Genomic DNA, 27,490 nt, shown 5'->3' with positions numbered 1-27,490 from the left:
GTGGTTCGTGAACTAATCAATGGAAAAGTCCGCAGCCCTTTTTGCTTGCGTAGCTTCCAGCCCTGGTATTTTTGCAAGGCAGGGCTGTTAATCAAAACAAAACGAAAGAATATTTTCGATGTTTTCTGAATATGTCGGTTATTATCGCAGAAACTCAAGCCGTCAACCGAGATTCAACAATTTGGCACCAATGGTGTCGCCTGTGTTCCAAGGAGCATCCGAGCAACCAAAATGTGTTCTTCCGGGAGGCGAAACAAAACTCCTGGGCGAGCACAATGGCCATGACCATTGGCAAATACTTTTGGGTCGATGTAACTGCTATAAATGTAGCCATTCCAAACAGATTACTAAGAGTATGCCTTTCAGATCAAAAGGGAGGATGAGCTGAGCAATTTTCTGTGTGCCGAATGCTTCACATTGATGGACTGCCTCATCGACTTTTCGGAGAGGGTTCGCAAAGTGCAGATCCTCTTCAGCAAATTGCAGTTGTTAAAGCCTGATCATTTGACGGATTATGAGCAAATGCGAGAGGAGTGCGGTGTAGCCACTGATGGATGGAAGCATATAATGCTCAACGCAGTGGAGGCAAATCTCCAGAATGAGGAAGAATGCATCAGTGAGGATCAACCAATAGTCTGCCAAACAGTAACATCCAGTAGAATGGAAGGTGAAATCCTAATGATACCAAATTTGTTGGTGGAAGAACAATGTCTTCAGGAAAAACAAGACTTTCTTAAAGAGGAACATATTGTCGAAGAAGAAATGCAAATTTCTGAAATGGAAGAGGACGTCTTAGAAGAAGAGGTGGAAGACCTTGCGGAGGAAGAGGTTGAGACTGTGGAGGAAGAGATCGACACTGTTGGGGAAGTGGTAGATCCCCAAGACGCTTCAGATTGTTCAGTGGAGCACATGACAGAGGAACGCTATATCGAGGAGTCGCAGATTATTGAAGAAAGCCAAGTCTCAGATTTTAATATGGAAACATATGAAATAGTACAACACGATCCGCAAAAAGAATCCGAAGAAACGAAAGACACTGTAGAATCCATGGAATCAAGCGAGGATACCCAGGAAGATATCTCCCCAGAGCATGTGACCTATGACGAGAATGAAATACCCGAGGAACCAGCCATGTATAAGTGCAATATTTGCAAAAAGCCGTATAAGAAACCCAAAGCCTACAAGCGTCACATGGAGGAGGTTCACAACACTGTGGCCGAGGATCTGCCACAGTTAGAGTGTAATCAGTGCAAACTATGCTTCCCAACAGTCGCCCAGCTGCACTCCCACCACCGAACTCATGTCCGAGTCAAAGCAAAGACAGATAACTCCTGTCCACACTGCGAAAAGCGCTTCACAACCCCGGGAACACTCAAGCGGCATATAGAAGGCATCCACAACCAAATAAAGCCCTACGTTTGCGACCTCTGCGGCAAGAGCTTTAACTACATTACTGGACTGAAGGATCACAAACTTGTGCACACGGATGAGTGTCCCTTCGAGTGTCCCGTGTGCAAGCGACGCTTTAAAAACAATGCGAGGTTAAAGGTAGGTTGTCATGCAGTCGAACTCAGTATAAGTAGATAAACCAGCTAAACTTTTTTTAGATCCATTTAGATACGCACAGTGCCGATATCTACGAGTGCACTGTATGCGGCTTGAAGCTAAAAACCCGTCGCACGTTCAACAAGCACAAATTGGTGCACTCAGATAAACGTCAATTTAAGTGTGAAGTCTGCGGATCGACGTTCAAGCGAAGCAAGACGCTAAAGGCACATCTCATCCTTCACACCGGCATCCGGCCGTATAAATGCAATTTTTGCGGAAGAGACTTCGCCAATGGCTCCAATTGTCGATCGCACAAACGCCAGGCGCATCCCAAGGAACTGGCCGAAGAGGAAGCGCGCGGAGTGACACGTTCCACACTTCTTCCAATGCTGGACGAACTCACGAAGGCGTATGTAACAACATTAGAGTGTAACTCAGCAGTTTATTAATTATTCCATTCCATTTTGAACCAGGTCCAAGCTTTTAAAAACACCCGCAGGACCTTGCAAAGTAAAGGGTAGTAGGCCAAAAGTTCCGCCTAAAAAGCAAGATAATGACACTGAATCTCCAACGAAAGACACCGACGGTGCCATCCTCTACGAGCTGGTCGAGGAGCTTGATTATTCCTAAGTATTTAAATAAACTTCAATTAGATGCTCACTTAAAACGTGCGATTACAAGGGTCTCTTGGTTTATTCACATTGCTAGTTTACGTTCTTAAAAGCTAGATTACAAATCGAGAGTTTACAATTCTTAAATGCTTGATAGGCAGCAGAAATGGAAAAACACATTTAGCTTAGACAAAACTAATTGAATACATAAATCACAAGGCAATCAACAAATTTCGAAAACCATATTCATAATAAATAACAAAGAATTTAACAAGCTAGTGGAACTGTCAATGCCACCATACCATATATCAAATATTTTTCGCAATTGGCTTTGGAATGTAAAGATCGATATTCAAGAAGCATAGAAACGCCTTTGGATGCTCCACTTGAAAGTGATTGGCTTTATATGTGGACAACATTTCAAAATGCAGTAAATATCCAAGGACACACTTAAAAAAGATCACATTTCGGGATGGATAAAATACGATTACGATTTTATAGCTATATGTTTGGTAGGAGTTGTCAAATTGTACGGTTGCGAAGAAGTATAAAAGGATTGGTGTAATCTAAGGACAACATTTTTAATTTAACTATGCAATAATTGAGCATTGTTTATTTTACGAAATAACCAAAGACTATTTAAATGGCAAAGCTTGTGCAAATTGGATACGAATTGTCCATAGATTAAATTACCAGCTTCTTTGCCTAGAAAACCGACCAACTCAGATTTGGGAGTACTACACTATCGACCTACTTTTAGATAAATTGAGCTTATCATACAGCTAAAATGTACAAATTTCACTACATACATAAAGAGCAAGTAAATCTGCACCCTGCCAACTGCTCAGCCTAACTGAATCCCAACCGCAGGCCGAAAAGCAGGAGAACAGCGGTAATTATGGCCACGGATCGTGATTGATCACTGCCCGCTCCACAGGCGAGGTTGTCGCGCGGGTACTTGTTGAGCGGATCGGGCTCCTCGCCCGGACGACACTGCTTGCCCTGAGCAGCAAATTGTGCTCCGCACAGCTCGTGGCACGGCGGGCACATGATCACGCCCTTGTGCAGCCATCCATTGGCAGCGATTCGAATGGAAAGCTTCTGTCCGGGGAAGGAGCACTTGTAGCTATAGTTGCCCACCAGGATGTGCAGACGCCCGTCGAAGCAATCGTACTTGTAGCATCCGCTGCCCCAGTGCTGCCACTCACGCGTCTGGTGACAGGATCGCTCCTCCCACATGGACTCGCTGTGTTCGAAGCACTTTGCTCCCTCGCCGTAGCTCTCCAAGGCGAAGTTCTTCTCGGGCTCTGCAGACGGATATCAAAGAAATGTAGTTACACATCCATGTAAGTAATTATAGCTTGGTTGTCTTACTGGGATTATTCTCCGTAAAGCGACAATGAGATCCTCGCACTATCACGTTCTTGCTGCGCCAGGTAAACTCCTGAATGTAGGGACAGTGATCGGCCAGCGAGACCGAACCGCCGTAGAACCCCTCTTCGCCGTCCTTCACATGGTTTAGGCTGTCGAAGTTCTGGTAGCCTTTGGGCAGCTCAAAATCATGACGGATTAGATTGCACAGCGCCACAGAGTTGCGGTCATCTGTACACTCGGTTTGGAGAGGATCCTGCTTGACCTTCGAGCAGAAGGGATGTATGGAGCGACCCCTTTGCAAGCGTAATAAAAGGCAGTAAGCAAAGGATCACCTATTTTGTGCATGAATCGTTTTACCTGGCATGGTTGTACTGTATCCAATCCTTGCAACTACGCATGGCAAACGCACATCCCAGTCCCTTGCCCCAGGTCAGCGGCGTTGCCATGGAGTAGTTGGCCCGATACCAGCCGGAGTCCTCCATCAATGCAAGAGTGATGCGCGAGAAGACCGGCGACTGTGTGTGAGTGCCAGTCATGGCCTCATTCTCCAGTATGCGCTTTTCCCAGTGGGTCAGGGCGGTGCCTTCGCCACCCTGATCCTCCAGCTCGGCGCCCTCCAGTTTATTGCAGTTGAAGTGGGCGCGCACCTCGGCAATTACGCGGGGCGTGACCATCATGTCCACTACCTTGTTAACATGGCCACCACGCACAGACCAGTTCTCTCGCACCACCTTGCGAATGGTCTCGTTGCTCCACTGATGGATCTGCAATCTGCAAATGGACTTTACGGATTAGACGCCAATTTACTTAACACGACAGTCGGCTGCTCACTTTTCGTTCAGGTACGGCTTGCCAGTGTCTGATTTTCGCGGAGTTCGGGGTTTTCCTTCATCGTCCCGAAAGAAAGCGTACAAGCTCACGGAGAATCCCAGCGCATGCAGAATCTCGTGCTTCACGGTGGAGATCAGAGTCTGCAGTTCCTGCGGCTTGGTGCTGATGCTCTCCGGACAGAGATTCGCATGACCGGCGATTGGACGATCCAGAGCCGCCTCCTGTTGGCAATGGGCCGCATAGGCCACTGTTAGACCCTTGAAACAACGCTGCGTCTGCCTGGCGGACACGTAGAACACGAAGTCCGCATTCTCAATTCCGTCGCCCGGCTGCGTGTTACTATCGATTCTACAGTTCTGACCCGTGGCATTGCACACCCGACACACCTGAAAAAATTTAATTATAAATACAATGGCCAAGTGTACAAACATGTGGTAGTAAATTATATTTTAAGCCCAGACATTAAGATCTCCAAAAAATACATCATTTCTGCCTTTAAGAAAAAAGGAGAAGGCATGCTAATTACATGTAAAATATTAATACAAGAAAGGCATATTTTGTTGAAATGCTTACAACCTGGCCACAGAAATGCAATTTAACAAAGGGCGTTTTGTAGCTACCAACTATTCAAGTATTTAAGTGACCCATGATCAAAGCTGCAAGTGCTCATGAGTGGCTTAAACCAGTTTTCAATTTTAGCAGTTTAAATTTGGTTAGGCTGCGCTTACTGCAACCCAAGGTCATTCTTCAAACGAAGGTGTTTCGAACTGAGCAAGGTGTGGCTAGTGTTCCACAAGAATTTCGTTGGGTGGGGATAGCTCTGATAAGATTCCGGGGATTACTCACATCCAAGTGCGCATCGGGCACCTGAACCTCGCCGCACATGGTCGTCGCCTTGCAATGGTCGATGCAGTGGGTATGTCCGTTTTTCACATACACCTGGGTGCTGTCGCATTTCCTAAAACAAATGTAAAATTAATATTTCATACTGCTTGCGGGTTGCTTGAAAGTGGAGGGGTTAAACGCACCTATTGAGCCGAATGACGCCCTTGGTCTCCCGCACCATCAGGGCCTGTTCCCAGAACTGCACGGCTTCCGGCAGCACGGTGTCCTGGAGGGGATTAAAGCAAGGTATTCAGTATGCCAGGTCGTGGCCAAGAAATGTCAACTCACATTTATCAAATTAAATTTCTCCTCTTCCAGCCTGGCGGAGGCAAGTGAAAGCATGAACGCAGGATAGCATGAAAAACAAGAAAATAGTTTTGTTTATGAAATTCTGGAAATAAAAGGGGTTACACAAAGGCGTGGGTGTCGTTTCCTAGTTGCTGTGGGGATTCTGTGAAATCCAAAAAGCCAATTTGCCTTTCTGGACATATAAATGCCTGACAACCAATTTATGTGATGCCTTTGTTATCGCCATTACAGCTTATTACTGAACTCAGGGCTTAGAACAGTTCCATCTTACAAAGGGCATTACAAAGCACAGCTTTCATAACAAGTTGATAGTAATGGAATGCTACCTAATTAAAAATTGTAGTAAATTAGCCAGCACTATCTGATTAGTCAGTAATCAATACAATCAGAAGCGCAACCATTTGTGGCCAAAGCCGGATAATCGGATTAAAATATGTCAGTTTTATTAAGCTTGAAATCGTATCAAGCTTCAATTGAGCTTGAAATCAATTAGTAATTGTAAATTGCTCGACGAAAGCACTTTTACACGAAGGTCGCCGCTTATTCACTGCCAACTTTTTGAGACTTACACTCAGGCAGGTTAATTGTGTGCCTGTTGGCACCTGTTTGAGTCGCTTATTCACGACTAAATTATTCATTGAATCGAAAGCGAGGCCCAAAACTAAAACTCTCTGCTTTCCTGTTGACCTTGTCCGCTGCCAATATACGCCAATCGATCGTTCAGATCGAAGCGGGCTAGCAACAGTCAGCCAATCTGGCCAGCTAAAGTGGCCAGCTAGTGACCATGTGGATGGAGCAATCGATGGCCAACCTTAGGAGACACCTCGGCCAACTGCGTGGATTCGAACAAATTGCGCACTCACACATGGTCAACCGATTTGGGCCTGAACTCAAGCAGTATAGCATATAGTGGTAGTTTGGTTACCCAACTCGCAGCGTTGGTAACGGTGCATGGCCAAAGCAAAACGGTCCGGAAAGTGAGTTATTTAGCCGCTTTTGCGCGACTTTATGTTAACTTGACATTCGGCCAAGTCAAATTGTAAGCTGTTTTTTCTGTCTGCTTGGCTGGCTGCCATTAAAGTGCAATTAAAGTCAATTTTCAGAGCTGGAGCGCAGATCGACACGGCGAGAAACTCAATTCTCTATGGTAAATCTATCTATATTAATCTATATAAAGCAAAAAAGCTTATATTCAATTCGAACTAATATTAATACTTCTGCACGCAATACAAATTATCCTTTTACATCTCAACGAGTTTTTCTCTTGCTCATTGAGCTTTGAATTGGCACAAAATTGGTACTATTTGCAGTAATTTCGCAGAGTGTAAGCGGTACTCACCTGTAGACGGATTCGTCGTAGACGAGCAGAATTCGCAGTGGCTGCTCGGCGACCACGCTGCGCCGGCGGACGCTATGCCTCGCTGGATCTCCGGCGGAGTCATCTTCGCTATCAGCCAGTTGGATGCGCACGCCATGGACGACCTATAAAACGAAATAAAGAGATGGACGGATGATGAGCCCGATAGTGGCGGATAGCAGAAAGGGAGAGCAAACAGCTGGGGAGCGAGCAGTTGAGATGAAATCAAGAAATCAGTCAGCGGAGCTTAAACGAAAGCGAAATTTCGTTGTTAACTACTAAATGACGACATGTAGTCAGACAAAGGCCACACAAAAAGGCAGCTCCACGGCGGTAATTGGTCTGCACAAATTGCAGGGAAATTAATTTTAAATTGCCCGCCAAAATGTCGAACGATTGGCACATCGAAATGTCAATGATTTGTGGGGCTGCGGCTGATTATATTATATTGTTTTGGCAATTTCGTTTTCTGTTTTTCTGGCCATTGTTGCCGTTGCCATTATTATGGCACTCGCATTGTGCAATCTGTGCCAATTATTAGGAATAAATTAGATGTCTTCGTTGAATATGCATGGCGGCCCCATAAACCACAGATAATCGTCTGCCAGACAGACAAAGCACTCGACACTCATCATCACCTTATATTGTCGCAGACATTTTATCTCGGAGATTCGCCTGAGTGCCGCTAAAAATATGCTCATCAAATATATACGGATGTCTGGCTGTCTATCCGTCCGGAAAGCAGTCCTGAAAGGTTCTATCCCCTCAGGATTTCTCCGGGGAAGTGGGTATTCGGAAAGCAAAAGTATCTTTTCAATTCATCGTAGGGTGCCTACGCCTACCTCATAAATGGAAAGCCAGGCGGAGTAAAAGCCATTTGCATCGACACTCGCAATTGAAATTTACGCTTTATAAAGCTAATTTGCACACAAGAAATGTTAATGGAGCACCATATGACCCCCAGCGTGGGAAGTGATTTCCTAGGTGTTCTCAGTGCCCAAATGCGGCTGCTAACCGCCGATAAATGGCAAAGTTAGACACCTGCACGAACACGAATCCGAGGAAAAAACATTCCTATTTACTTAACTATTCAAGAACAACAATAGTTGTGAGGCAATCGCGATCTGACAAAAGAGTTTGGCATTGAAATGAGCTGAACAAACAGTGGTGTGGTTACCATGAAGTGTTCGGGGATTGGACCAATCCCGGTGATTTATCTCGCACCCATCAAAGTCATCGGAGCACTAATGACTGCAGATCAGCCGCCAACGTGACTATATCTGCTTGTCACTGTTTAATTCTTCAAGCATCATTGTTTACAAATAGATGTAATTACAAATTTATCCAGATAATGATTATTTATGCAGCCAAAACCCGTATTATGTGACACTACAATTGAAATTCAGGAAATGTTACTATGGGGCCTATATTTATTATTTAGTAAAAGCAAGTTTTATAACTTTTTAAAATAGTCAATTCAGGTTTTAATAGTAATAGTAGTTACTGGCTATCTAAGATTTGGCATCAGAGTTGAATATTGTACATGAATAAAGTGATATATTATCCCAAGCTCGACCCCCACTAGGCAACGCCCTGCTAAAGTCATGTGTTGAGATAAGTAAAGTAACCATAAACCATCAAAGAGATATAATATAATATATGTCCGGAGCTGGCAATAAACGTGACAAAGACTCTCGAAAAAACAACCAGTATGATGTACGATCTTCACATTGATCGTGCCCAGCTGGGGAGCATTATCCCCCCAAAAAGATGCAGAGTTGCTGCGGTCGAGTGCATTGAAAAAGCGCTTGAAAAACCGTACAAATTACAAATCATCTTCGCAACGTTTGGCAGGTGAAAGATGGTGACGCACAATACCATTTGGACGGTGTTTGATGTCGTTGATGTCATTAATGGGGAGTGGAATCACACAGGGGGATTGGGATTCCGACTTATAGCAGTGTCAATATCTTTAATGCAACCCAAATGCATTGTGATGTAAACCGCTAACAGTTCAATGACACTAAAATTTTCCGAGCTTAAAGCACGTGTATGTTAATTTTATAAGGTTAAATCATTAGCGAAAAATAGATTCAATTTAAATTGATATTTAATTAGTTTAGACAAGATAGAATGCTATAGTCGAGTTCCCCGACTATCAGATACCCGTTACTCAGCTAGTGGGAAGTGCAAACGAGATATTTCAACATTTTCTGGAATATCGGTAGAAATTGGGAAAAAAAATAATAAAATGAAAAAAAACTTTAGCATTTTTTAGAATTTTGTGGGCTTGAGAGTTTTGTGCGACTTGTGGGCGTTAGAGTGGGTGGGGAAAAAGGTTTTTGGCAAATCTATAGAAATTTTCAAGATATATTCCAAATTTAAAAAATATCAAAACATTTTTCAAAAGTGTGGGCGTGACAGTTTTTGGCGGTTTGTGGGCAACATTTGGAAACAAACTTACGCTCTGTCTATGTCTCTGGAAGCTGCATGCTTAATCTCAACATTCTAGCTTTTAGAGTTACTGAGATCGAGGCGTTCATACGGATCGACGGGCGGACAGACGGACGGACAGACGGACGGACAGATGGACGGACAGACGGACGGCCAGTTCGACTTGGCTATTGATCCTGAACAAGAATATATATTGGTCGGAAACGCTTCCTTCTGCCTGTTACATACTTTTCAACGAATCTTGTATACCCTTTTACTCTAAGAGTAACCGGTATATCAATTTCCTCACCATTTGTAGAAATATGCATTAAAATTCATATAAACCAAAAAGTTTTCTTGCTAATGCGATATATTTTTAGCCAACAAGTTCAAAGATCAAATCAGACGAATGCCATCAATGGCAATTACAAATAAATTAGCAAACTGATTTTTTTCTATAAGTATTACGAAACGGGCAGCTTTCAGTATGAAACAGTAAAATGTTCAGAGTGCAAGTTATTTATTTATACATATTTTATTTTAATAACTTCGGTTGTATACCTGTTAGTAAGATACCATATTTCAGGAGTTTAGGACTAAAATATAGTAATCTTCAAGGTGCACGGGTCATATAAGTTCAATTCCCTCAATTGTGAAGTTTGTGCTCCGGAACTGGGAAAAGTCAAGCTGTGCGAAATAAAGGCGATTGATCGAACACACAACATGATCAACCTTGCAGCCTTTTTAAATACCACCATCTCAGAGGTAATACGGACATAATTTCCATTTCCAATAACTAAAGCAAATTTTTCTGAAGGTTGAGATCCATTTCAAAATAGTTAAGCGCGAGAATGGCGGTTGGCATCCATTTTTTTACGACATGCGAGTGGACGTTTGCCAATTCTTTAGGAATCAAAAGAAGTTCTTCATTCCCAATTTAATATATTCGTTTATAAAGCCTTTCACAAATGTCAACCACACCTGCCCGTACGAGGTAAGCAAAGAAATGATGGTATTTTTCAATTGTTATAAACCTTTCAAACAAACATCAACAGGCTGGCACAGAGATGCGACTTTGGAATTGGACTCCTGATGAAAATGCTATTATAGCCAAATTTCCCGTAGACCACGGCCAATATGGCCTACATACAACTTGGTATGTCAAAAAAGAGGCGGCATTGAAAGTAAATGGATCTGTACTATTTTTTAGGTAACTAAATGTCGAATTCGATTTCCAGAATGATGATAAATGATTATTTAAATTACCTTTATGAACTATTCCTTAATGATATGATATGAAATTACCATATTTTTCGCCACACTTTCCAACCACAGCGGTATGCACACGGGCTTATTCAATCGGTGATAAGACGTAATGCCCAGCCCGCTTGCATACTGACACAGATTTCAGTGGCAAACAAATTTTTTTCGGTTTGTGGGCCACATTCGAGCGTGTCCAGCTTTTGGCCATGCGACTCACGTTTAAGGCAGAAATGGTATAAATTCGAACAGAAAATACACAAAAAGTCAAGACGACGACCGGCAAAGAAAAGCAAAGAGAAATGTGTTCGTTTTGGCCACAGTTGGCTGCGCATGCGCCCGCCTGATTACCTCCCGTATTTACTTTTAAAGCCAAACAAATAAGAGGCGGCTAAGAGAGCCGTCATAAATGGCCAACTGCAAGCCACGCACGTTCGCTTTCGGTGATTCGAGGATGGGGGATTGTGGTGGATGTGGAGATTGGGATTACGAAGCGCCAACTCGGTTTGTCCAGTTGCGCATGCTAATTTGGGCGCGGGAATCGATCATCGATGGTGGTTGGGTAATTATTTACGTCTATCTCTGGCTCGGAGGCAGTTGCTCCGACTGCCAATCGGCAACCAATCCGTAACTGACAACATTTCTACCTCTTCATCTCACCCATTTGCACTCTCTTCCGCACAACATTGTTGCAGAGGAAGAAAATGGATGTTCAACTAGGAAAACATTTGGAAATGTCAACTGTTCGTTAGTACAAAATGCGATATTATACACTTTGATCTCCTTTTGTTGGTATAACGAAATATTTATTAAAATAAATTAATAAAACAACGTGTCTAGTCAAATTTATTCACTCATTATAAATATTCATGGTGTTGTTGAATCAAGCAGCAATAACATTAACATAAATGCCGTAATGTGTTGATACTAACTAATATAATCAGCTTTGTTCCCGTTTTCGATAACCTAATTTAAGGATTGCGAGTTGGGGGGAAAGACGAAATATGTATTCATTGGAAATAGCACAAAAGTGTGCTCATATTATTCTAATTTTCAAAGTCAAGCACCAAATGAGAAAGAAAATCATTAATGTAACTTTCTTGCACCCGTTTTCTCCGAGTGCAGTTTTCCGCCGACTGTCACCTGCGTTCAACGCTCGCTCAAGTTCGGCAGATCAATCGAAATCGCGCCTTTCAGTCGAGCGTTTGTGTATGGGCTTTCACTTTCGTTTGGCCAGCACTCTCACTCTTGGATTCTCCGGAGCATTTTGCTCTGCTCAGCTTACCCATTTTTGCTTTTTCTTCGTTTTTAATACCTTTTGAGCCGGGTTTTGCCGATGGCCAATTTGCATGCTGTTAGCTCTTTGTCTGACTCATCTGTTCGGCGGGTTTGATTATTTGATTATTATTTGTACTCAATTCGCTCGTTACCTCACAGTTTGACCGCAAAAAGAAATAAGCTGTGTGTTACTTAATTGAAACTATGAACTGTAGCTAATCTAAGGCACTTTAGCACCAGCAGCTATTCAGATCAGCAGCTGTTCAAGTGGTACAATTTACGCCGCAACTCAAATAAATTGGGAAGATAGGGCAGTCAATTGAATAATTGCATTAACTGACACTGAAAAGTTCCATGAATGCGCTGGTTGCTTTTGAAATAAATATTAAGTGCACAAATTCCCACAACTGAATGTGCATTTTATGTATTATTTCAATCTGTGTTGAAATAAAATGCGAAAGCCCCAGCAAATAAAAGTTCGGTAATTCATTCAGGTTAATAACATTTTTACATTCTCTGCTGCAATGCAATAAATTAAGAATTAAGATCATCTCTTACATAAATTCCTTGACAGTTCATGCAAGGTTAAATAAAGCACTGACTTCCCAAAATAAACTTTATAATGATGATGAAATTCTTGTTTCATTGGTGAAAGGATAACAATCCTGCAATGCATCAAATTAAAGTTGCAGTAAATTGATATATGTCTCTAATTATACAAGCTAAGTTAAAATAAATGCAAGAGTACATTTATTTTCTATTAATATAATTATCAGAATTTATGCATTGTGTGAAATTAATCCCCTTACTGAATGCCTTGCAGCTGTATCGATTGAAACACTTTAAAAGCCTGGAATAAATTAGCACAAACGAATTAAATTTACACAATGATTTGAGGCATCAACGACAATGCGTAATTAGTGGCTGATTCAACTAAGGACACGTTCTCCGATGAAATCGAGAAACAGCACGTTGGATTGCACAAATGCAGAGTGATTGGAACCGAAAATTCAAATGCAAATGCATACATATGCCTTCTAGTTGCAATTTGGACCAATATGCAGGCACTTAAAGGGCTTATGGAAGGACCCTGCGAAGCGTCGGCCTCCTTCAAGCGGATTCACTTCACGCACATGAATCTCTTCCTGCTAAAGTCACTTGTTTGTTCGCCGGCAGATGGCGGTGTTGTGTTTCAAAACAGTTTCGTTTAAAGGCCCTGAAGCGCGCGTCATCGCCGTGAACATTCATCAGCCAGTTGGCCAACTGCCTTTGGCTTTAGATAAACGTGTTTTTCCCCAGTCTCCATGAGTTCGAGATTTTTACTAGCCATCCATTTGCCATTGCTATGGCAACTAAGCTACTGATATAAACTTCTGCTAACAGCGTTTTAATTAAATAGGAAAAATAAGGACATTATGATGAAGTTTGTTTTTACTTTCTATACATAAGTTTTACAACTTACACCCAAATAACACACAGCTTGTAGCTTTAAAACATTTTCACAAATTCGAGAAATGCAAGCATGCATTAAAACGAAACATGAGCATAAAACTAAAGTTTTTTAATGTTCCGCAACGAAAAATGTGAATAGTTGAGGTTTTAGGGGGAATTTTGTAGCTAGCCATTAGTCGAAATACCAAATGGATTTTTACAGCTTCTTACAAATTTCAACGGCGTTGCACAATATTAAAAAAGGTCCAAGTGCCTAACTCTATATTGGCAGGCTATGCAAATTTGTATCTGATCAATTGCCCATTTTTATGAATTTTTTCAGTTTACGGTAATCCCTCCACTTGCTGCAACTGAAACTGCTCGATTCCTAATTGGACAATTACAATTGCAAGTCGAAGAATAGCTTTCTGCCAAGTCAACCAGCACTGTTTTCCGTAAAGACCACAGAATCCGTAATCGATTTCCTTTTCTATTTTGCAACTTCCCATCGAGAAGGACGCTTCAAACTTTTGTAAATAACTCTTGTTGGTTGCTGTCCGGATCGTTTTGCTGCATCGTAACTTGCTTGTTTAAAGTTTGCTTTCGTCAAGTTGATAAATATTTAATCGTGATGGTTGGTTGGGGCAGAAGTGCAGAAATATAGATAGATGCTATCCAATTAATATTAAATGGAAATACAGGCAAGCATCAGCCTAGAATTTGTCATATCAAAACAGCAAAGTTTAATGCTGTATGTTGTTTATGTATGAACACTACGACTTTTCCATAAGCGGAAAAATTTAAGAACAATATTTGTGAGGCAATCGCGATCTGACAAAAGAGTTTGGCATTGAAATGAGCTGAACAAACAGTGGTGTGGTTACCATGAAGTGTTCGGGGATTGGACCAATCCCGGTGATTTATCTCGCACCCATCAAAGTCATCGGAGCACTAATGACTGCAGATCAGCCGCCAACGTGACTATATCTGCTTGTCACTGTTTAATTCTTCAAACATCATTGTTTACAAATAGATGTAATTACAAATTTATCCAGATAATGATTATATTTGCAGCCAAAACCCGTATTTTGTGACACTACAATAAAAATTCGGAAATGTTACTATGTTAGTAAAAGCAACCTTTTTTATAACATTTTAAAATAGTAAATTCTGGTTTTAATAGTAACAGTAGTTACTGGCTGTCTAAGATTTGGCATCAGAGTTGAATATTGTACATGAATAAAGTGATATATTATCCCAAGCTCGACCCCCACTAGGCAACGCCCTGCTAAAGTCATGTGTTGAGATAAGTAAAGTAACCATAAACCATCAAAGAGATATAATATAATATATGTCCGGAGCTGGCAATAAACGTGACAAAGACTCTCGAAAAAACAACCAGTATGATGTACGATCTTCACATTGATCGTGCCCAGCTGGGGAGCATTATCCCCCCAAAAAGATGCAGAGTTGCTGCGGTCGAGTGCATTGAAAAAGCGCTTGAAAAACCGCACAAATTACAAATCATCTTCGGAACGATTGGCAGGTGAAAGATGGTGACGCACAATACCATTTGGACGGGCAGCTCGATGGGTTTGATGTCATTAATGGGGAGTGGAATCACACAGGGGGATTGGGATTCCGACTTATAGCAGTGTCAATATCTTTAATGCAACCCAAATGCATTGTGATGTAAGCCGCTAACAGTTCAATGTCACTAAAAATGGACACGATGTTTTCCGAGCTTAAAGCACGTGTATGTTAATTTAAAAGGTTAAATCATCAGCGAAAAATAGAAAATAGATTCAATTTAAATTGATATTTAATTAGTTAAAACAAGATAGAATGCTATAGTCGAGTTCCCCGACTATCAGATTTCGAATTTCAAACGAGAAATTTCAAAATTTTCTGGAATATCGGTAGAAATTGGAAAAATAATAATAAAACTATCAGATTTCGAATTTCAAACGAGAAATTTCAAAATTTTCTGGAATATCGGTAGAAATTGGGAAAAAAAATAATAAAATGAAAAAAAAACTTAAGCATTTTTTAAAATTGTGGGCTTGAGAGTTTTGTGCGGCTTGTGGGCGTTAGAGTGGGTGGGGAAAAAGGTTTTTGGCAAATCTATAGAAATTTACAACATACATTCAAAAATGAAAAAATATCAAAACATTTTTCAAAATGTTTGACATTTGACAAACGTGACATTGACATGCGTGACAGTCTTGGGCGTTCTGTGGGCGTGGCATTCCATTGACATGTCTATGTCTATGTCTCTGGAAGCAGCATGCTAATCTCAACATTCTAGCTTTTTTTTAGGTCCTGAGATTGAAGCGTTCATACGGACAGACGAACGGACAGACGGACATGGCCAGTTCGACTTTGCTATTAATCCTGAACAAGAATATATATACTTTATATGGTCGGAAACGCTTCCTTATGCCTGTTACATACTTTTCAAGGAATCTAGTATACCCTTCTACTCTAAGAGTAACGGGTATAACAATTTCCTCACCATTTCTATTAATATGCATTAAAATTCATACAACCCAAAAAGTTTGGTTGCCAATGCGAAATATTTCCAGCCAAATAGTTCAAAGATCAAATCAGACGATTGCCATCAATAGCAATTACAAAGAAATTACCAAACTGATGTTTTTCTATAAGTATTACGAAACGGACAGCTTTTAGTACGAAACAGTAAAATGTTCAGAGTGCAAGTTATTTATTTATATATATTTTATTTTAATAACTTCGGTTGTATACCTGTTAGTAAGATACTATATTTCAGGAGTTTAGGACTAAAATATGATAATTTTCAAGGTTTACGGGTCATATAAGTTCAATTCCCTCAATTGCGAAGTTTGTGCTCCGGAACTGACAAAATTCAATCTGTGCGAAATAAAGGCAATAGATCGAAAGCACAACATGATCAACCTTGCAGTCTTTTTAAATAGAACCATCTCAGAGGTAATACGGACATCATTTCCATTTCCAATAACTAAAGCATATTTTTTTCTGAAGGTTGAGATCCATTTCAAAATGGTTAAGCGCGAGAATGGCGGTTGGCATCCATTTTTTTACGACATGCGAGTGGACGTTTGCCAATTCTTTAAGAATCAAAGGAAGTTCTTCATTCCCAATTTAATATATTCGTTTATAAAGCCTTTCACAAATGTCAACCACACCTGTCCGTACGAGGTAAGCAAAGAAATTATGGTATTTTTCAATTGTTATAAACCTTTCAAACAAACATCAACAGGCTGGCACAGAGATGCGACTTTGGAATTGGACTCCTGATGAAAATGCTGTTTTGGCCAAATTCCCCGTAGACCACGGTCAATATGGCCTACATACAACTTGGTATGTCAAAAAAGAGGCGGCATTTAAAATAAATGGATCTGTACTATTTTTTAGGTAACTAAATGTCGAATTCGATTTCCAGAATGATGATAAATGATTATTTAAATTAACTTTATGAACTATTCCTTAATATGATGATATTACCATATTTTTCGCCACACTTTCCAACCACAGCGGTATGCAAACGGGCTTATTCAATCGGTGATAAGACGTAATGCCCAGCCCGCTTGCATACTGACACAGATTTCAGTGGCAAACAAATTTTTTTCGGTTTGTGGGCCACATTCGAGCGTGTCCAGCTTTTGGCCATGCGACTCACGTTTAAGGCAGAAATGGTATAAATTCGAACAGAAAATACACAAAAAGTCAAGACGACGACCGGCAAAGAAAAGCAAAGAGAAATGTGTTCGTTTTGGCCACAGTTGGCTGCGCATGCGCCCGCCTGATTACCTCCCGTATTTACTTTTAAAGCCAAACAAATAAGAGGCGGCTAAGAGAGCCGTCATAAATGGCCAACTGCAAGCCACGCACGTTCGCTTTCGGTGATTCGAGGATGGGGGATTGTGGTGGATGTGGAGATTGGGATTACGAAGCGCCAACTCGGTTTGTCCAGTTGCGCATGCTAATTTGGGCGCGGGAATCGATCATCGATGGTGGTTGGGTAATTATTTACGTCTATCTCTGGCTCGGAGGCAGTTGCTCCGACTGCCAATCGGCAACCAATCCGTAACTGACAACATTTCTACCTCTTCATCTCACCCATTTGCACTCTCTTCCGCACAACATTGTTGCAGAGGAAGAAAATGGATGTTCAACTAGGAAAACATTTGGAAATGTCAACTGTTCGTTAGTACAAAATGCGATATTATACACTTTGATCTCCTTTTGTTGGTATAACGAAATATTTATTAAAATAAATTAATAAAACAACGTGTCTAGTCAAATTTATTCACTCATTATAAATATTCATGGTGTTGTTGAATCAAGCAGCAATAACATTAACATAAATGCCGTAATGTGTTGATACTAACTAATATAATCAGCTTTGTTCCCGTTTTCGATAACCTAATTTAAGGATTGCGAGTTGGGGGGAAAGACGAAATATGTATTCATTGGAAATAGCACAAAAGTGTGCTCATATTATTCTAATTTTCAAAGTCAAGCACCAAATGAGAAAGAAAATCATTAATGTAACTTTCTTGCACCCGTTTTCTCCGAGTGCAGTTTTCCGCCGACTGTCACCTGCGTTCAACGCTCGCTCAAGTTCGGCAGATCAATCGAAATCGCGCCTTTCAGTCGAGCGTTTGTGTATGGGCTTTCACTTTCGTTTGGCCAGCACTCTCACTCTTGGATTCTCCGGAGCATTTTGCTCTGCTCAGCTTACCCATTTTTGCTTTTTCTTCGTTTTTAATACCTTTTGAGCCGGGTTTTGCCGATGGCCAATTTGCATGCTGTTAGCTCCTTGTCTGACTCATCTGTTCGGCGGGTTTGATTATTTGATTATTATTTGTACTCAATTCGCTCGTTACCTCACAGTTTGACCGCAAAAAGAAATAAGCTGTGTGTTACTTAATTGAAACTGTGAACTGTAGCTAATCTAAGGCACTTTAGCACCAGCAGCTATTCAGATCAGCAGCTGTTCAAGTGGTACAATTTACGCCGCAACTCAAATAAATTGGGAAGATAGGGCAGTCAATTGAATAATTGCATTAACTGACACTGAAAAGTTCCATGAATGCGCTGGTTGCTTTTGAAATAAATATTAAGTGCACCAATTCCCACAACTGAATGTGCATTTTATGTATTATTTCAATCTGTGTTGAAATAAAATGCGAAAGCCCCAGCAAATAAAAGTTCGGTAATTCATTCAGGTTAATAACATTTTTACATTCTCTGCTGCAATGCAATACATTTAGAATTAAGATCATCTCTTGATTACATAAATTACTTGACAGTTCATGCAAGGTTAAATAAAGCACTGACTTCCCAAAATAAACTTTATAATGATGATGAAATTCTTGTTTCATTGGTGAAAGGAAAACAATATTGCAATGCATCAAATTAAAGTTGCAGTAAATTGATATATGTCTCTAATTATACAAGCTAAGTTAAAATATATGCAAGAGTACATTTATTTTCTATTAATATAATTATCAGAATTTATGCATTGTGTGAAATTAATCCCCTTACTGAGTGCCCTGAAGCTGTATCGATTGAAACACTTTAAAAGCCTGGAATAAATTAGCACAAACGAATTCAATTTACACAATGATTTGAGGCATCAACGACAATTCGTAATTAGTGGCTGATTCAACTAAGGACACGTTCTCCGATGAAATCGAGAAACAGCACGTTGGATTGCACAAATGCAGAGTGATTGGAACCGAAAATTGAAATGCAAATGCATACATATGCCTTCTAGTTGCAATTTGGACCAATATGCAGGGACTTAAAGGGCTTATGGAAGGACCCTGCGAAGCGTCGGCCTCCTTCAAGCGGATTCCCTTCACTCACATGAATCTCTTCCTGCTAAAGTCACTTGTTTGTTCGCCGGCAGATGGCGGTGTTGTGTTTCAAAACAGTTTCGTTTAAAGGCCCTGAAGCGCGCGTCATCGCCGTGAACATTCATCAGCCAGTTGGCCAACTGCCTTTGGCTTTAGATAAACGTGTTTTTCCCCAGTCTCCTCCATGAGTTCGAGATTTTTACTAGCCATCCATTTGCCATTGCTATGGCAACTAAGCTACTGATATAAACTTCTGCTCACAGCGTTTTAATTAAATAGGAAAAATATGGACATTATGATGAAGTTTGTTTTTACTTTCTATACATAAGTTTTACAACTTACACCCAAATAACACACAGCATGTAGCTTTAAAATATTTCACAAATTCGAGAAATGCAAGCATGCATTAAAACGAAACATGAGCATAAAACTAAAGTTTTTTAATGTTCCGCAACGAAAAATGTGAATAGTTGAGGTTTTAGGGGGAATTTTGTAGCTAGCCATTAGTCGAAATACCAAATGGATTTTTACAGCTTCTTACAAATTTCAACGCCGTTGCACTATCATAAAAAAGGTACAAGTGCCTAATTCTATATTGGCAGGCTATGCAAATTTGTATCTGATCAATTGCCCATTTTTATGAATTTTTTCAGTTTACGGTAATCCCTCCACTTGCTGCAACTGAAGCTGCTCGACTCCTAATTGGCCAATTACAATTGCAAGTCGAAGAATAGCTTTCTGCCAAGTCAACCAGCACTGTTTTCCGTAAAGACCACAGAATCCGTAATCGATTTCCTTTTCTATTTTGCAACTTCCCATCGAGAAGGACGCTTCAAAATTTTGTAAATAACTCTTGTTGGTTGCTGTCCGGATCGTTTTGCTGCATCGTAACTTGCCTGTTTAAAGTTTGCTTTCGTCAAGTTGATAAATATTTAATCGTGATGGTTGGTTGGGGCAGAAGTGCAGAAATATAGATAGATGCTATCCAATTAATATTAAATGGAAATACAGGCAAGCATCAGCCTAGAATTTGTCATATCAAAACAGCAAAGCTGTATGTAGTTTATGTAGGAACACTACGACTTGGATGTGCGCAAAAATAAAATTACTTTCCTCAATGCTAGCTTATTTCTTTGGAAAATGTTGGCAACCTTGGGGAAAACCCGTTGGAAGAGTTGGAAGAGATTGTGATCCATAAAAAGCTTTTATCTTGAATAGATGCAGATTCCCTGCAACTCAGTTTGGTAAGCCAAAGCATTACGGAAGTTAAATGTGCAACCTGCCTACGCTCTTATCGGTTCAGGAGGTCAGTACAGTCCGCGACATCGCTGACAGGCTGGCACGCACACTGGCAACGTGACAAATTTTTCACTTTTCCCATTTCTAGACATCTTCAGTTGTTCTCGCAGTTGTTGACAGCCGCGTTCTTCAATTTATATAAGACTAATTAGAAACGAGTGCTTGGGTTTCAACTGGACCGGTATTTAATTGGATGGCCGTTCCACACGCATATGTACACGTTCGCCCGCTGTTATATATACATATATCTTTATCCTCTTGTCAGGATGATTTTCAGCGGCCAGACAGCAGGACATTCGTGGGCAGAGAGACACATTCTCTGGACGAATGTTTTTTGCACTTACAGCAGTTTAAGTTACAGATAATTCAATTAATTACACGCTGGGCGACCTCGACAGCATCGCTAGCCATCGACAGACAGTCGCTGAATTAATTCATTTCCCTGCCATTCCAGTTCACTTTTGCTGGCTCGAATACATAGTAGTTAGTGGCTAATTAAAACTTTTGTGGTCGCACGAATTTTCCATAAAATTTATTTTTAAAACTTGTGGAAAATTTTCTCAATTGAAAGTTATTTTACCGAATGAGAAGTGCCTCTACTGGTGGGTTTGCAAATACATATGCATCCTGCCAAACTTTGCAAAAAGCTGATCTTTTGCGCAAGCTACACTATAGTTGCTTTTTCTGTCAATCTTTATTCACTGGTAAGCAACAGCTGTGTAATAATTTTGTTCTCTTAAACTGCATATTTGGAATGTTACAAAACACCTGGGAAATGTGATTTTCCAGAAAATTCTAAGCTCGATTGTGTTTCAAGCGAAACTGCAGTTACCGATTTGCGGCAAATTGCAACCATGCAGGACAGACTGTACCCCACTCGATACAGTAATCATGTAAATTTCCCCCTTTTGCGCAATTGAAGGCGACCTTTATTTATGGCGACGCGCCAATTAAATCGCCGTTGATTGGAAAGCAGTAATGTGCAAGCGAAAAACATCCAAAGACACAAAAACAAAAGTCCGGCGGTATTTAAATCCAGAGCAACAAGTTGGCGGACAGAGTCTGACATTAAACCCTAACTAGAGCACTGGATGTGGATGTGGATGTGGATGTGGATGTGGATGTGGTGCAGGTGGAGGCGGTTTGGTAACCACGATGGTGGGTTACACGTTATGAGGCACCAGTTAATATGCAGCACCACCTGACTGACTGACTAAACCACATTGCATTGGCTGAATACTGAATCTCGAATGCGCATATTATTATCCAGCGGAATTAGTCAATAAGCTGTGGTTGCCACCACCTTCGCTGGATGTTTATTGTTTCTGCTTCTGGCACTGTTTCTATGCCGGAATTATGAGAACGGCAATTTCAGGGCTCCCCCTAAATCGGCACTAATTAGACCTTTTCCATGCCAGAGCCCAATCAATTATGAAATTTCCGCGAGCACAGTGTGCACCAATTAGGAACTCGCTCTAATGAGCGCAAAGGACCATTTGCGTAAATGGCCGAAGAAAAGCAAAACCAAGCAAGTAATTCGAGCATCGAAATCTCCATTCACTTGTAATTTTCCGAAATTCGGATTTTCAAGCTGATCAAGTTTACAAACTACGTAAACTTTAAAGACTAATGCCATTTGCCTTTAAAAGCCCAAAAATTTGATTATAATTTCGCTACGACTCATCTTGTAAACTAAACTCAAGCTTGCAAAAATCGTTGCTAGTTGCCATGCAACTTTCAGATATGTTAGGCATGAAATGGATTTAAAAATATTTTTGTAGATCGGGTTGTAGATACTTGGCACACGTGTGCGGGTGAGCACCCAAAGACTCCGTGTTCCCAAAATAGCCCTTTCCGGGATATTATTTGTTTTATTTGCGCGGAGAGGCGGAGAAAAAGAAGAAGGCCAATTCAACCCAATACAATCCAATCCAAACAAATCCCTTCATTTCGGACCCAGCCGAACGCAACTCACCTCGTGGGCCTTTGGATGCTGGTGCTGGCAGTTGTGAGCGTTGGCCGAAAGAAGGAGCCAAGAGCAGACGCCGAGGGCTGCCAGGAATTTGGCCATCTTAGTGAGGGGGCGGGGCGGGGGCGTTTGGCCGTGGTGTTTCACTTCGGGGTGGAATATCGTTGTGGGATATTATAGAGTTTTCAGCATTGTAATGGCGATCCTTTCATTCCCCGGTTGAATATGATTTTTATTTAATTATCACTTGATTTTCGAACACGCATATCTGCACTTAAAGTTCTTTGTTTATTTTCCTCTTTGTTTGCGTTTGTTTGCTGGCTTTTCGCCGTTTGCTTTGTCAATTAACTCGCGAAAACCGGCTCGATTCGAATCCCTTTCCTCTCACTCGCACACATAAACAACTCGCACACACACACCCACACACACACAGTGACACTCAATTATTGGGGCCTTTGGACTACTTTTTGTTTTTGTTTTCGGGTGGGTGTGTCCGCTAATCTCAGCCCACGCCAAACAAAAAAATGCATGAAAGGCAAACTACAAACTGCAGTTAGCCGCAAAAGCAGGAACACACTAGCACTTAAATGTCAAATTCTCATGAACTGTCCGTGCAGCGAGAGCATTCTGTAGGACTCACTGCCAGTCCCGACACAGTGGGCGCTCAATAGGCGCATTTGCCGAGCCTTTTCATTCAGCAAAATCATAAAAACACTCGCGCGAAAGGGGGGCGTTTCAGTACCGGCGGGGGTGGTTGACACGAACAACAATCACAGCGACGCGTCCGACACCGACGTTAACGTTTGACAGCCGATTTTGTTTTGAATCGAGGGTCTATATATAATATGACGATGTGTGACCAGATGCCCTTTCGCCAATAATCTTGTTTTTAAGTGCTGCTTAAGCGGCTGGTCACACTAAAAAGTTAACAGAAATGTTAATACCAATGTTGGCGTGTTATGTTAACGTGCAAGTCTATATAAGAGGTGTGCACAAAGAAATACAAAATATACCAGGAACGCTACTAACAGATTAATTTATACTTTCAAAAAGACCCGCCCCCTAATTACTACAGAAAATTAAATAATATCGATATATATATCGGCGATATATCGATTATATCGAAGCAGCAATGGTATCGTTGCTGACATTGATCATTGCCCATCTCTACTGCACGCGCGATTTGTTTACAACCGCGACTTTGAATAGTAATATAACTTAAACGTGATACCGTGAAAATAAGGTCTAAAAATGGATGAAGTCCTCGAGACGATGGAGCTGCAGAACATGCAGTGCGATGTGTGCGAGGGCACGGCCTTCCAGGAGCGCGTGGGATTCTACTACTGCGTGGAGTGCGGCACACAGAAGGACCAGATTCGCGCAGTGGACATCACCGCCGAGGATAACTTCGATGAAACGGGAGCCGGGCGCTACACAGCCAGGACAATCCGCCAGCGGAAGGATGCGGAGAAGGAGGATGAGGGCGACATCACCTCGTGGGAGTTCTACAACTACGTGCTGCGCGGCTTCCTCCAGGAGCTGCTCAACATGGGCGCCAAGCCGGAGCTCAAGCTGATGGCCCTGCAGGTTTGGGCGGCGTACTTGGGCAGCATGGAGGTGGCCTTCAGCAAGAGCAACAAGACGGGACTGCCCAAATTGAATGTGCGTGCGTTGCCCAGGTGAGTTCAGGCACTTCCCTATAATTTCTTATCCTTCAAATTTCTAATTCTTCCAGAGACGCGCGCATCCTCTACAACCATAAGTCATTTAAGAAAGGCAAGAAGGGCAAAAGAAGCACTTTAACAGGTGACCCAAATGACGAGCGAGCCAAGTTCAGATTGTGGAACAGGACTAAGGTACTTTATTAGCCGCTTGTAGTCGGTATATAGAACTGGTTAGGGAACAGCAGCGGCAGCAGCAGGAAAAGGGTCCGCTGGTAGGCATTATACATGGGCTGTTCTGAATTTATCTCCTGTACGGGCTTATCTGTGGTAAATGAAAAGGAAACAAAAATGTGAAAAGTCACATTTTAGATTATTTTAATCACTTACTTTCAATGACTTCTGGAGCTCCTGGAACAGGTTGTCCGTAGGCCAATGCCAGGATGGCCAAACCAATTAGAACCAGACGCATGGACATATGTGCAACGAGTTACTTTGCCAAACTGCTGCTGACTTGACCACGTTCGTCTTTTATAGCTCCACAAGCTATGTAAATGACATAATTATCCAACTTAGTACTGTTTACCCAGATGCGACTCTAACGCCTTGCTCCCATTCCTATTCCAGCGCAATCTAGACGCCTCCGGCTACCGTACGCACGGAGGACCTTCAGAGTCCGAAGGCGAGCAAAGTCTCCACCTGCAGTGGTCATTGCGCGCCCGCAAGTTACTGAAGCGCCAGATGCCGCTGAAGCACCTGGACAAGCACAGCCGTGACAGCAAGGGTAGTATGTCGTGCCACAGCTTGAGACCGAGGGTCAAGCAGCTGCACTCTTTTGACCGCAACATCTACTGCCTGAATATTATAAAGTTGTATGTAGTGCTGGGCATAGCCCTTAATATGGTGGAGGATGATATACAGCTCTCGGACCTGGTGCGGTTCATTGATGAGGAGCATTTGACCAAGCGGTACATGCTTAATTATCTGCCCGAAAATGTGGCGGTCAAGGGCAAGGCACTCCTTAAAGATTTGGAGCTCAGCAAAATCAAAGACAAGGTTACCAACAAGGTGACTATAATCCATCAATTTCTTAAGATAGTATTTATTCAAATAATAATAATCTTTAATTTTCCCACAGCTTCTGCGTTTAAACATCGGATATATGTCCCGATTCATTAACCTGTCTGAATTCCAAAAACCGAATCTGCATTCCCTGGCGGAGCGCTACATTCTGGAGTTGGGATTGCCACCTCGTCTACTGAAGTTCGTGGGTAGCCTGATTGACCTGTATCCCCCAACTTTCCTAAACGCCGTAACCATACACTCGTATCCGCGCTGCGAGGCAAGAACTATGGCGTACATCGTCTACGCCATGAAGTTACTTTTCGGCTTGGATGATCTCAAGGAGCGGAATATATCCGAATCGGCTGCAAAAATGAACACACAACTGCTGGAAATCGGCGGAGATGAGGCTCCCTTGCTCTTCGTTTTTACCGAGTGGATGCACTTTGTGGAGATAAGGAAGGTGATTGTCTCACATTACAACCAGAGTTTTGCCCGTCGCTTCGGGGTAGCCACACAGACTGGTTGTCAAGTGGATGACATCCTGGCAAAAGAGTGGAAAGAGAAGGAGCAAGGCGAAAACTTCGGCTGGATGCAGGGATCGGCGGCAATGCAGCGTCAGCACGAAAACCTGACACACATTATTGAAACGATGTTCAAGGACCATTTTGGCGAGTCGAGCAAAGAATGTATGGAGAAAGAGCGCATTGATTTCCAGCCCAGCTTAACTCCGGCTCACTCCTACTTCAACAGAATCCTACTGCAAGCAACGCGGTCTGATGGTGCGAAAATGAGCATCAAAATTCCAGACCAAATGAATGTGAATCACTCGGTGCGGGACCTGGATCCCTTTGTGCTGGAGACTACCGAACTGTCTCAATATTTGTCCCAGCATGGCCTAAAACTACGAGTGGAGGAGCTTGCCTGCCAGGAGAATATCCAAAAAGTGGGCGTATTCCGTCCACTCATACAAATCCGAGGTGACATCCGAGAATACCGTGCCAACACTGACATTAAAACCGAGACGTGGATCAGCGAGCTAAAGAAGAAGGAGAAACGGCCTGACTTTCGGTTCACACAGCCCACTGGAACCTATGGAGCCCGCTATCTGAAACGAATAACAATGCATAATGCAAGGCGTGAGAAACTTGAGTTAAATAATCCTTTTTGGCACATCACCGAGACGCCTAGCTTTCTTCTCAAACTTAACGATACCGAGGTACCACTTGACAGCCTGAGCTCCCTGCAAACCTTCGAGGAAGGTACCATGGATCCCTTGAGCATCCCTCTAGATCAGCCCCGTCGCAATCTGGAAAGAAAGGTGAATCCGGAAGGGTCTGATAGAGCATCAGACCAGGGAGCAGAGGACATAAATGAAGAGCCACCAAGCCCTGATGAGCTGGTATTGCAAGTGTCCAACTTTGATTGCTGGCTGCTGCACGGCTATATGAGGAAGATACGGCAGCACGACAAGCAGAAACTGCGTCAGTTGTTCCCCTGTTCCTTCCGTTGGCTCTTGGAGACCTGTGCCAGCACAATCGGCATAGTTTGGGAAGAGCTCTATGAGGAACTGCTCATCATCGAAGTGATGTACCATCACAGCATCAGGGACTGGAGCAATCACAGGGATTTTCTGTGCATTCAACACAATACTCAGGAGAAGGACATCCGAACACTGGCCAGGACGTACAAGGAGTTCTGGTAGTATTTCAATACATTTAAGGAAATTGCTTAAACAAATAGGAAGTTTAGAAGTAGCAACCATTAAAGATGCCATCTGGAATAAAAGTAAGATTCCTTTATAAACGTATTGCTTTACCTCAATCAAATAATAAGTTTTCTTATTGTACATGTAACCTGTAGGAATCATTCCACAATTATTGCGATGCAAAGAAATCTGTTGGTAAGCAGCAAAACGTAAAAACTTGACACTCCCACTGCGTCAACAACTTAAGTCCAGGAAATAATGATTTACACCTATCGAGAGCAATAAATTCATTAAACCATAATATTCATTGCCTCCCCATGTTTTCGTATACCCAAAAGTATAAATGTATAAATGCAAACGGTGTTTTAAGAGATAGTGCTATGGTCTTGGCCGCGACTGTGTGAGCGAAGGCACATTAACATCAATATCAATAGGCAAATTAGCGTTTATCAGAACAACAACAATCACATTAGCAGCAACAATGCGTGTCGCGGTTTTGTTTACAAAAATCTTCTTCAAAAGAGAGCGCCGGCCCACGGTCACCGCCAACTGATGAGAGCAAAAAAGAGCGAGAGAGTGCTTGGGGAAACAGTGGTGCGCGTTTAGC

At 41.9% G+C, this 27,490-nt stretch overlaps 6 protein-coding genes across 8 annotated transcripts; 4 read left to right on the top strand and 2 right to left on the bottom strand.

Annotated features, from left to right (window-relative positions):
- Nucleotides 1-22: 22 nt before the first annotated feature.
- On the top strand, nt 23-2,209 carry LOC6552105 (zinc finger protein 506). The gene is made up of 4 exons (XM_001980663.3): nt 23-311; nt 367-1,548; nt 1,608-1,957; nt 2,022-2,209. The coding sequence occupies exons 1-4, from the start codon at nt 132-134 to the stop codon at nt 2,176-2,178; spliced, it is 1,869 nt and encodes a 622-aa protein (XP_001980699.1). The 5' UTR covers nt 23-131; the 3' UTR covers nt 2,179-2,209.
- Nucleotides 2,205-23,343, bottom strand: LOC6552106 (leishmanolysin-like peptidase). The gene is made up of 9 exons (XM_001980664.3): nt 22,459-23,343; nt 6,898-7,040; nt 5,538-5,568; nt 5,393-5,475; nt 5,211-5,322; nt 4,365-4,750; nt 3,891-4,304; nt 3,534-3,826; nt 2,205-3,466 (listed from the first exon to the last, which is right to left on the bottom strand). Exons 1-9 carry the CDS (start codon nt 22,552-22,554, stop codon nt 3,009-3,011), a joined length of 2,016 nt encoding a protein of 671 aa, XP_001980700.1. The 5' UTR covers nt 22,555-23,343; the 3' UTR covers nt 2,205-3,008.
- LOC26526802 lies at nt 7,851-10,562 on the top strand. Its single transcript, XM_015155041.1, has 4 exons — nt 7,851-7,947; nt 10,007-10,113; nt 10,166-10,342; nt 10,404-10,562. Exons 1-4 carry the CDS (start codon nt 7,851-7,853, stop codon nt 10,560-10,562), a joined length of 540 nt encoding a protein of 179 aa, XP_015010527.1.
- Nucleotides 16,126-16,738, top strand: LOC26526536. The gene is made up of 3 exons (XM_015155009.1): nt 16,126-16,287; nt 16,342-16,518; nt 16,580-16,738. Exons 1-3 carry the CDS (start codon nt 16,126-16,128, stop codon nt 16,736-16,738), a joined length of 498 nt encoding a protein of 165 aa, XP_015010495.1.
- Nucleotides 23,344-23,589: 246 nt separating the features above from the next.
- Nucleotides 23,590-27,220, top strand: LOC6552107 (TATA box-binding protein-associated factor RNA polymerase I subunit B). 3 transcript variants are annotated; one of them, XR_003408358.1, is made up of 5 exons: nt 23,590-24,131; nt 24,188-24,308; nt 24,741-25,181; nt 25,252-26,963; nt 27,039-27,220. XR_003408358.1 is itself a non-coding variant. In XM_001980665.3 (4 exons), the coding sequence occupies exons 1-4, from the start codon at nt 23,704-23,706 to the stop codon at nt 26,878-26,880; spliced, it is 2,619 nt and encodes an 872-aa protein (XP_001980701.1). In that variant the 5' UTR covers nt 23,590-23,703; the 3' UTR covers nt 26,881-27,220. The 3 variants fall into 3 exon arrangements, 1 of the variants encoding a protein (XP_001980701.1); XR_003408359.1 differs by having other exon boundaries at nt 27,012-27,220; XM_001980665.3 differs by having other exon boundaries at nt 25,252-27,220.
- LOC26526234 lies at nt 24,317-24,591 on the bottom strand. The gene is made up of 2 exons (XM_015154973.2): nt 24,504-24,591; nt 24,317-24,438 (listed from the first exon to the last, which is right to left on the bottom strand). Exons 1-2 carry the CDS (start codon nt 24,589-24,591, stop codon nt 24,317-24,319), a joined length of 210 nt encoding a protein of 69 aa, XP_015010459.1.
- Nucleotides 27,221-27,490: the final 270 nt, after the last annotated feature.

The sequence above is a fragment of the Drosophila erecta genome, unplaced genomic scaffold (genome assembly GCF_003286155.1).
Source record: "Drosophila erecta strain 14021-0224.00,06,07 unplaced genomic scaffold, DereRS2 tig00000000-arrow-pilon, whole genome shotgun sequence".
NCBI classification, from domain to species: domain Eukaryota; kingdom Metazoa; phylum Arthropoda; class Insecta; order Diptera; family Drosophilidae; genus Drosophila; species Drosophila erecta.
Note: the sequence above shows the minus strand (reverse complement) of the source record. Positions and strands in the feature narration are given on the sequence as shown.

Bases quoted from the DNA above. Each gene is read 5' to 3' on its own strand.
- LOC6552105 (XM_001980663.3), top strand. From the start codon at position 132: ATGTCGGTTATTATCGCAGAAACTCAAGCCGTCAACCGAGATTCAACA. The intron at 312-366 runs GTAACTGCTATA...TATGCCTTTCAG, and splicing joins GCAAATACTTTTGGGTCGAT to ATCAAAAGGGAGGATGAGCT. The intron at 1,958-2,021 runs GTATGTAACAAC...ATTTTGAACCAG, and splicing joins CTGGACGAACTCACGAAGGC to GTCCAAGCTTTTAAAAACAC.
- LOC26526802 (XM_015155041.1), top strand. From the start codon at position 7,851: ATGTTAATGGAGCACCATATGACCCCCAGCGTGGGAAGTGATTTCCTA. The intron at 7,948-10,006 runs GTTAGACACCTG...TCAATTGTGAAG, and splicing joins AACCGCCGATAAATGGCAAA to TTTGTGCTCCGGAACTGGGA. The intron at 10,343-10,403 runs GTAAGCAAAGAA...AAACATCAACAG, and splicing joins ACCACACCTGCCCGTACGAG to GCTGGCACAGAGATGCGACT.
- LOC26526536 (XM_015155009.1), top strand. From the start codon at position 16,126: ATGATAATTTTCAAGGTTTACGGGTCATATAAGTTCAATTCCCTCAAT. The intron at 16,288-16,341 runs GTAATACGGACA...TTTTTTCTGAAG, and splicing joins TAAATAGAACCATCTCAGAG to GTTGAGATCCATTTCAAAAT. The intron at 16,519-16,579 runs GTAAGCAAAGAA...AAACATCAACAG, and splicing joins ACCACACCTGTCCGTACGAG to GCTGGCACAGAGATGCGACT.
- LOC6552106 (XM_001980664.3), bottom strand. From the start codon at position 22,554: ATGGCCAAATTCCTGGCAGCCCTCGGCGTCTGCTCTTGGCTCCTTCTT. The intron at 7,041-22,458 runs GTGAGTTGCGTT...TTCGTTTTATAG, and splicing joins AGCATCCAAAGGCCCACGAG to GTCGTCCATGGCGTGCGCAT. The intron at 5,476-5,537 runs GTGAGTTGACAT...AATCCCCTCCAG, and splicing joins AGAAATTTAATTTGATAAAT to GACACCGTGCTGCCGGAAGC.
- LOC6552107 (XM_001980665.3), top strand. From the start codon at position 23,704: ATGGATGAAGTCCTCGAGACGATGGAGCTGCAGAACATGCAGTGCGAT. The intron at 24,132-24,187 runs GTGAGTTCAGGC...TAATTCTTCCAG, and splicing joins AATGTGCGTGCGTTGCCCAG to AGACGCGCGCATCCTCTACA. The intron at 25,182-25,251 runs GTGACTATAATC...ATTTTCCCACAG, and splicing joins AAGACAAGGTTACCAACAAG to CTTCTGCGTTTAAACATCGG.
- LOC26526234 (XM_015154973.2), bottom strand. From the start codon at position 24,591: ATGTCCATGCGTCTGGTTCTAATTGGTTTGGCCATCCTGGCATTGGCC. The intron at 24,439-24,503 runs GTAAGTGATTAA...CATTTACCACAG, and splicing joins AGCTCCAGAAGTCATTGAAA to ATAAGCCCGTACAGGAGATA.